Genomic DNA, 9100 nt, shown 5'->3' with positions numbered 1-9100 from the left:
TTTTAGGCATGTGACTAGCTAGAGAACCCCTAAGTCACCAGTGGAAAAACATGCAGCTATCTGGAATGCCAGATCACTATATTCAGCCAAAGCTCTTCTGACAGACCACCTTCTTCAGTCATGCATCCAAATCCCTCACACATAGCCATGATGTATAGAACAAAGGTTTTTAAATGCCCCCCTGAAGTTTAGAATCAGAAAGAAATCATTCCACAATGTTCTGGTCTTCTACCTTCAGTTTTTGAGGTTGAGGGGCATGTCTTATGCTCGCTGATCTTCTCTGCACTTTCAGCCTCTATGGAAGAATTCAGACAATTTCAGGACTACTCTGATCTGTTCTGTTGCTGACCCAGGTTTGGATAAACTTTGTGCTACATTACTGCTTTCTGTAATGATTTTTGTGCTGGAATTTCTTGAGAGGGGGTTTGTTTTTGTGTTGTAGGAGGGATTGGTGGCTATTAGGTGACTATTCTGCTGGATCTGTGTTGAGCTACTGACATAAAAAATATTTATAAGCATGAAACAGACATTGCCCCGCTAACATAAGAGTTACCATTCTCCACTATTATTTATTAGTCTAAGACAACATGCTTGTTCTTCCCCTCAAAGATCAAGATCTGGGCACATGTTAATCTACTGACAAATGAAAAACATCAGAGAATGGATACAATGTATTACAATCTGGACAGATTATTTTGTATATAACATGAAGGTCAATCTGCTGATAAAAGACTATATATGAAATTTAAGAAACCATACACTCTCTCACCATACAAGAAGCTTACCCACTGTAACTGTAGTGCAAGAAAACGAACAAACCAGTAATGGAAAAGATTTGATGAAAAGTCTCAAACCCTCCTCTTTTCACATACAGCCTCACTGCCTTCACTCTATTTCCTACCATATCTAAATCTTAAATTCTTCAAATCAGTGGCCTGCCTTTGTTACTATCTATAATACTCTGCAAATTCCATCAGCACTGAAAGCATCATATTTAGCAAAGAAAACTTTTGCATTTTATTACACTGCAAGTTCTACAATGAGCTGTTGTACTAAAACTGGTCTGTATCCATATTTTTGTCTACTTCAAAGGGCAAGGAGCAGTTCCACAAAATATTCTTGTGAATGTTGTACATAAAACAATGGGCAAAAGATTTGGGGGGGGGGGGACAGCTTCATTTATATACTGCTTCGTACTGAACTAGCTGTGTCTAAGCGGTTTACAACTGTAAGCTAATTGCCCCCAATAATCTGGGTACACATTTTAGCAACCTCGGAAGGATGCAAGCCTGAGTCGAGCCTGAGCCCTTTTGCTGGTATTGAACTCACAACCTTATGGTTTTTGAATGAGTGGCTGCAGTACAGGCATTTAACCACTGCGCCACCAAGCAACCAGACTAAAGGTATGCATAATTTTCCCTTTAAGGTACATAATTAATATGGTGTAATAAGCAAAAAAGTCTACATTAAAATCCCTGATTTGCACTAGATGAAAAGAAGAAAACATACAAGATTGGGTGTGTTCAGGGTGGTATGGCCAGAGGCAAAAAAAGAAGAAGAAGAAGAAGAAGAAGAAGAAGAAGAAGAAGAAGAAGAAGAAAACATGACACCTTCTGAAAACAAACAAAGGTGATGCATGTCAGAACTGGAGCCAATACAGGACCAATAAAACAGAAGAGTGACATATTAACATGCTCATTGGAACCCCAAAATTTGCAGAAGTAGATACACATTTTAAGATCAAATTTAAGAAGGGACACACACACACACACACACACACACACACACCATGCTCAGTTAAGCATGCTCAGTAGCTATTGAATGTTGTCAACTGAGGGAAAAACATGGGAAGGGCTGGGAGAATGCAAGGGAGCATGCTAGAGGTAGGCCTGGCAAGCTAGTACTCTTGTTAAAAAACATACTCATCTAAAACTGTAAAGCAAAAAGCTACAATAGTGTTTTATAAATACCCAGATAAGGATGCTAAATTGTTTAGGAAGACAGACACAACTGGAGATGAAGTTTCAATGTTTTATTCAAGTTGGGTTGTTTTTTTGTTTGTTTGTTTTTTTATCGGTGTCCAGTACAGCATTTTAGGGTCTAGCTCCACGCACACACAAAAATGGAAGACTGAAGATGTACCCATTAAAACTACATCTTTAAAAAAAGGTGGAGGAGGAGGAAAGGAATAGAGGATAAAATAAAGTCCATTTTGTTTAATGTAATGCCACTAGGTGATTACAATTACAAAGACTTCTCCCTGCTTATGGCTGTGTCGTACAAGCTTTTCCATAATTAGTGCAAGGGAAAGGATCCACAACACAGGATGTGAATTTTAAGTAGTATTGGCTGCATCACATCAAACTTTCTATATGCCAAGGTTAAACAATGTGAACACTCTAAAGCACTCCAAGGACAAGCTGTTGGTGTAAAGAGAGAGCTGTAGATGTGGGAGGGAGAACTAAGTAAGACTTAAAACATGGATGATGTGTCTGCCTAAGCCTTATCAGACAAATTTAAACACTCCATCATAGAACAAAACCCTGATTCCTTCAATGACAGGAATATTTTTTTTCTGAGCACTATGCTGGACTGACATAGATTTCAAATGTGTATTCCATTACACTAGCTGTTTTCTTATGAAAATGTTAAATAGAATTAGACCTTCATAAAATAGATGGTAAATATGGAACTCCATCAAGCAGCATTCCTCAAAGACCTAGAAGTGGGGGAAATATATTCTCATCTTCTCTGAGAAATACACATTAAAGCCTTCTTTAACCAGTTTCAACATGACTGACATTAAGCAATAATTGCATCCCAGACATAAAACATTGAAAAGTACACTAAATTCGGAAGGTAGCTATACTGTAAAGTATGTCAGAATTAAGTGATGGAACAATCCCTTCTTTTATGCTTCAAATTCTAGTCCTAGACCTAATTTGTGGCCTCCTGCATTGACATTCTTCCCATCCAATAAAGCCGACAATGTCAATTTGATACCTGTGTAGGCAAACAGGAAGGGGAAAAAAGATAAAAGCATTAAATAGGAACACAAAGCAATTTCATACATTTTGATTTGCAAACACCTTAAGAACAGCCACTGTTAACAAAACTGTATCTCAACTCCCCTCTTAAGAATTCAGTTTTAATCCAAACCAATGACAGCATTAAGTCCTGATCATATTTAAGTGAAAGACTGGTCAACTTTATCTACTTTAGATTTAACATTACTAATAAATGTTCTTACCATATATATTCGTGCATAAGTGGACCTCATGTATAAGTCGAGGGCAGTTTGGGGGGGCCAAAATAATGGATTTTATATGACCCGTGGATAAGTCGAGGGTCAAACAGTGGGGCATGTTACAAAAGATCTAAAGGGGGAAACAAAGCACCACTTCCCTCACTACATCTCCCTCTCTGAACGTCTCCCAAGGGTCACAGTATCAGCATAGAAAATGGGGAAATAAGCTTGGGCACATGCACACACACACTCCTTTGCCACCAGCATTTCCAGGCTCATGGCTTGCAAAACAGGGCACAAACCTCTCTCTTACTCCCTGCCTCTAACCCCAGCAGTTCCAGTCTCACGACTTGCAAATAAAAAGGCACAAACCTCTCTCTTTCTCCCTGCCTTTAACCTCAGAAGAAAGAGGCAGGATGATGTCATATACATTTCTCTGTGTTTGAAGGAAAATGTGATCCACCACACAGCCTTGTCTCTTAATATCACAAGATGATAATTTTCAGAGTGGAGACAAATGTGAACTAGTATTGTTTTGAAACAGATGGCTTTCTAGAAATTGCTTCTCTTTACCCACCCTGTGTCACTTGCCATCAAATTCCCAATACAGCCTTGCCATCTATCCAGGAACATGTATAGTTAAAAACTACTTTTTGTTTCACACAATTCAAAGAAAACCCTCTACGACACAAGCATGCACACCTCCATATTTTCAGCATTAGAGCCTAACCATTTTTTAAGACTGCAGTGCCTTACAGAATTTGAAAAGTGAGTAGCTGGAAGGATTTGTTCACTATTCTGAACCCTCTGGAGAAAATAAACACACACACATTTATTAGAGGAAGTAATGTTTGAACTGAAAAGTAGAACTAAATAAATTCCATGTGCACATACCTGGCTTCAAAGTCTGAGTATATCCTAAACCAATCAGACTGGAATTATTCACTTTAGCCTGCAAAACAAAGTGAGTGTATGTTAAATATTGCTCTGTCAAAGTCCTTGTTGCATTGCAGATAGAACTGACCGTTTATTTGATCTGACAGAGGAAATGTGGAGTTTTGAATGTGTAGTTCTCTCTCATTCAAGTTTATTTAAGAGACTAAGGCCCAGTCCAGACAGGCCCTTTAGCACTTTCCTGGCTTCCTGGTTGCCTCGGGGTTCCATTTCCAGATGCCCCACAACCCTAGCATGTCACTAGGACGTCATCGTTGCACGGCACCCTATACACAGCACGCACAGCTGTGACGTCACTGCTGTGCACCATCCAGATGGACCCACGCAGCAGTGACATGCTCACGCCGCTGCCAACAGTTTGCGGCGGCACTAAAAGGAGCTGCTTTTCAGTGCTCCTTTATTTTCTGCATAGCCGTGCTGTGCAATTTGGTTGCTGTGGCATGGCTACACGGAAAAGAGAGGCAGCTCCCTGCCTAAGTGTTACTGAGATCAGTTACACACGTAAACATTCTGAAAATATTGAAGCCATGGGGCTTCAAAAATCCCTTCCCCATTCAGTCTTGGAAACCCACTGGGTGACCTTGGGAAAGTCACACTTTCTCAGTCTCACAGGAAGGCAAAGGCAAACAACTCTGAATAAATCTTGCCAAGTCAACACTGCTGGAAAATGAGAGAGGCACTCCAGTGTTCATGTGGAACAAAATGCATGTTAAGCCATGATGTTATAAAAAAAAGTTTTTTATTTGTTCAGCTGATGCGTTTTGAATAAAACCTTCCTTCATGAGGTAATTCTTTTGTTTCTCTTTTTTCTGTTATTGAACCCAGAGTTTCTAGCGTTAGATGAAAAGCAACACTGACAACACTGGGACGAAGCAGGCGGCCTCAGAGGGCCACCGCCATAGTCCCAAGCCATGCCATCCAGGAGTCCATCTAAATCAACTACTTTTTAGGCCAGCTTGGCGCACTTTCTAGTTGTTTTGGGGAGTTGTATCATCTAAACGCCATGCCCCCAAAGTGGCTGGAAGCCACTTTATTTGACCCATATCTTTTGGGCCACTGTGACAGGTTCACCTTAGGATCAGCATAAGTCAGAAATGACTTGAAGGCACACAGCAATAACAACAAATTGCACATGCTCCCACATCACTATGTAGCAGCAACAAGAACACATATGGTAATCTGGCAGTGACCATTATTCACTACAGGCTACTAGGCAAAATACCAAATACATAAGAATATATTACTCTCTTTTGCAATATGGATACCTCCATAATAAATATGGCAAAAAACAGCTTTATAGTCCAAACATATCTATTCGGAAATAGGCAAAATGAAAGGTAGCACTGAGTAAACACCAACTGGGGATTTACTGTCAAAGAATCTCTTATTATAATGGAGTATTTCCTTAGGGTAACCATAAGATAGAAGTGACTTGAAGACACACAGCAACAACCAACAACTTTCATAAAAGTTTCTCCTCTTTTTTCTCAATGCTTGTTTCCTAGCTTTCACATCAAACAATTTTGTGAAGCAAAAAAAAAACAACCCCTCACCAGTAATGAATAAATATAATCATGAAAATGAATATTATCTGCTTACGTCCTCAAAGTACTTTTGGGATTTAAAAAGTTAAGCAGACAATTTCAGTCGTGGACCAATCTCCAATAAAATGAATTTCCATATATTACTCACTGAGAAAGATGCATCTGGGTCAAGTTGATATCTGGCTGCTATCCCAAAGCGAGTGTTGCTATTTCCAGCTGTCCAAGCAAGATTGACAGCTGTTTCCAATTTATCATTCACTTTCTGATAAATAGACCCTCCAAATTCTGTACCATCATTCCTAAACAAAAAACATAAGGTTACATCAAGAAAAAGATTTTTCATGATATACCATCCCTTAATACATTCAGATAATGTATTAAGGAGTCACAGGCAGAAAGCAGGACAACCCTGGTCCTCCAAACATGCCACGGTGTTGTTGTTTTTAAATTAGAAAATTTGAAAATATTTAGAATGATTCCTTGCTTACACTTTCAAGCATAAGAAGAGTTAGGTAAACCTTCAAAAAGTTGACTATGAAAACTTTGAGTGGCCCACAAAAACATCTCTGAACCTGTCATTACATGAATAGTTTGCATAGTCTGTAACATACTGTTAGTGTTTTCACTAATGGGAGTTGCTACAGCCTCCCAATTTCACTGACTATTGTAAAGGGAGGAACTTCCCTATCCTTATTTTCTCACATAATGATTTTTGATGTGTGTGAGTGTATTCAATTTTTTTTCCTTTTAAGGGTTGTACCAAAAAAGCCCATCTGACATGCTTTGCAATAAAAGTATTTTGCACAAAAGGCAATGTTTTTGCACAACCCTCTATGAAATTTTCACACAAAAAAAATCCCAAAATATAAAAAATAATTGAAAATTGTGCATAAACCTCTCTTAACCAGCAAAGAGGTAATTTTTTATTCTAGTATGTGAATGATAAGAAAATGAAGTACAAGGGAAGCTGCTTAATGGGTTTGTTTGTTTGTTTATGGCCATGTCACATCTTAATTTCCCAGGATCTTTGAGGGCAGCATCTTCATCTTTAGGCATAACTCCACTCAGAAGGCAAGGTTGCTAAAATAGCATCTATCTATAAGGGGGAATCTTCAGGGAGATGGAAAGCAGAAGTGCTGTGATATAGTCAGGGCTCACTTGCTTTGTGAGGGAGTAGCCATTTGGAGCCTTTTTAATTTGCTCTTTGATCTTTTGCTTCAAGAAGAAGGGGAGGACTCTGCTAAAGAAGACTGTCCAAACCACTTAGTCTGGTTTCTCAGATGTGAAGATCTCCTCCCTGTCCTCGTGCTTTATGTGCAGCTGATCTAGAAGTTCAGCATATGCTTGAAGAGCAATGGTGGAGTTCTCTTGGCTTCAGTCAGTAGTATTGAGATCTTCATCAGGGTGAACAGGAGCAGGAGGGAACCAGGCTGAACAGTCCAGCCTGTCTCTACTCCAATTCTGACACCTCCCCACAGCAATTTTCATATGCTCCACAACAGGAAAAGTTTGATCTGAACATCACATAGCTACTTCATACAGAATTGCCTGGCAAGTATGGATTTCTGCTTGTTCATTTCACTAGTTAATACTAAGCTCAGTGAAGGGTGGTGACTCAGATATCAGTGGGTGCCCTAACAGAGGAAGCCATGAACCCAGCTACGCAGATGGGGAGATAGGATAGTTCCAAGTTTATACTAAACCCATTAATGGATTCACAATTCCATTGACATTGGAGCCACCAGCTAGGCTAAAGGGCCCAAAATGTGAGGGCTCTTTCACACCACAAAATTATTCTGCTATATTTTCACTCTAAGTGCCATGGCAACATTCTGTGGAATACTGGGATTTTCAGTTCAGGAAGGGACATTTAGAATTCTCAGCCAGAGAGTTCTAGTGCTTCCCCAAACTACAAACCCCAGGATTCCACAGAACAAAGCCATGGCAATTAAAGTGAGACAATAGTGCTATATCGGTATAGTATGGAAAGGCTTGAAGTTAATTCATAAGGGGAATGGGAGAGTTCAGTAAATTCGAGAAAGTATGGTTTAGTGATTCTGTTACTTTACTGGCATCAGACAAATAGCAAAGATTTTAATGGGTGCTATCAACATAGTGGCAAGTCACTCCAAATCCTTCTGTTATCCCCACTCTAAGACTGGCATGAAGGAAAGATATTCATACAGGCTGTTTCTTCAGTGTATCTAGTTTTGATGAATAAATATAGACATCACTCACTCATAATCATAGTGAAACCAAGATCTCTCATAATCTCCATCCTCTTTCTCATAAAGAATTGCTCTATGTTCAAGGTAATAGGGACCTTTGGGGAAATGTCTTTTAAACATTGGGATGTACCATTTCTTGCTTCTTGGGTCCCAAGGCAAAGGGGAAAGTGGCATATCAATAATAATAATAATAATAATAATAATAATAATAATAATAATAATAAAAATATGTATTCTAATAAATGAAGGTGCAATTTTCTACTACCCAAAACACATACTGATTTCTAAGGAACCCACATTATGCATGCCTTTCTCCAGGGCTTTTTTTTTTAAGTGAAGAATATGTGTGAAAATTACTTTAATCACTTGAGCTACTTAATCACTTTTAAAGACATTTTCCCTTGGTTTAAAAAAAATGCCAATACTTACACATTGGTGTGAAGCTGGAACTCATCTGTCTTATAACCAACAGCAAAGTTGCTCTGAGTTACTCTGGATTTGGCTGTCTCAAAAGTCATTTGGTAACCAGCTAGCCAACCTTCATAGCCAAAGACAAAGGCACCACGTATTGAAGGACCGGCAATGTCAAAATCCATGTCACAGCCCAAGTTGATATGTTCCCGCTTGTATCCAGACTTGACTTTAGCATTTTTCTTTCTAAAATCAAAACAGTATTTTATTCTTTTCAAATTATGCATGGTCTTTAAAAAAGAAACACATCTACTACATGTTTATTAGGGCTTTTTAACAGATGTAAGTCAGGCAACCTGACACTCTACCCGCTAGTTTCTCCAATCCATATAGCAGCATGACAAAACATGTAGCTCTCCAGATATTGTTGGGAGTGCAGCTCCCAGAATCCTTCACCATTGGCTGGATCTGATGGAAGCTGTCTTCCAACAACATCTGGAAGGCCCTAGGTTCCTCACTCCTGCTAAACCTGTTGAATGTTTCACTTTCCTCTCACGAGCACAACATTTCTGTCACACACAGAAATACCCCATTCAAAATGAACTATATACTTAACAAGATGCCATCTATGTTCCATTCAGCATGCACTGGAATGACTGTCTTGCTATTATATGCCAAACATACTTGTTCTGTGGGCCCACAGAATGTGTTCGCCT

The 9100-nt window shown here is 39.1% G+C and overlaps 1 protein-coding gene across 3 annotated transcripts in view; it reads right to left on the bottom strand.

Annotated features, from left to right (window-relative positions):
- Positions 1-2017: 2017 nt before the first annotated feature.
- VDAC1 (voltage dependent anion channel 1) overlaps positions 2018-9100 on the bottom strand; it is a 29226-nt gene continuing 22143 nt past the window's right edge. For all 3 annotated transcript variants that reach the window (XM_042451891.1, XM_042451893.1, XM_042451892.1), the window contains exons 6-9: positions 8403-8630; positions 5894-6044; positions 4142-4199; positions 2018-3003 (exon numbers count right to left, since the gene is read on the bottom strand). In XM_042451891.1, the coding sequence (XP_042307825.1) occupies positions 2912-3003; positions 4142-4199; positions 5894-6044; positions 8403-8630 (529 nt within the window). In that variant the 3' untranslated portion in view covers positions 2018-2911. The remainder of the gene's footprint in view (positions 3004-4141; positions 4200-5893; positions 6045-8402; positions 8631-9100) is intronic.

This window comes from Sceloporus undulatus, chromosome 2 (assembly GCF_019175285.1).
Source record: "Sceloporus undulatus isolate JIND9_A2432 ecotype Alabama chromosome 2, SceUnd_v1.1, whole genome shotgun sequence".
Classification (NCBI taxonomy): Eukaryota; Metazoa; Chordata; class Lepidosauria; order Squamata; family Phrynosomatidae; genus Sceloporus; species Sceloporus undulatus.
The sequence above is the reverse complement of the archived record's forward strand: the minus strand, read 5'-3'. Positions and strand labels throughout refer to the sequence as shown.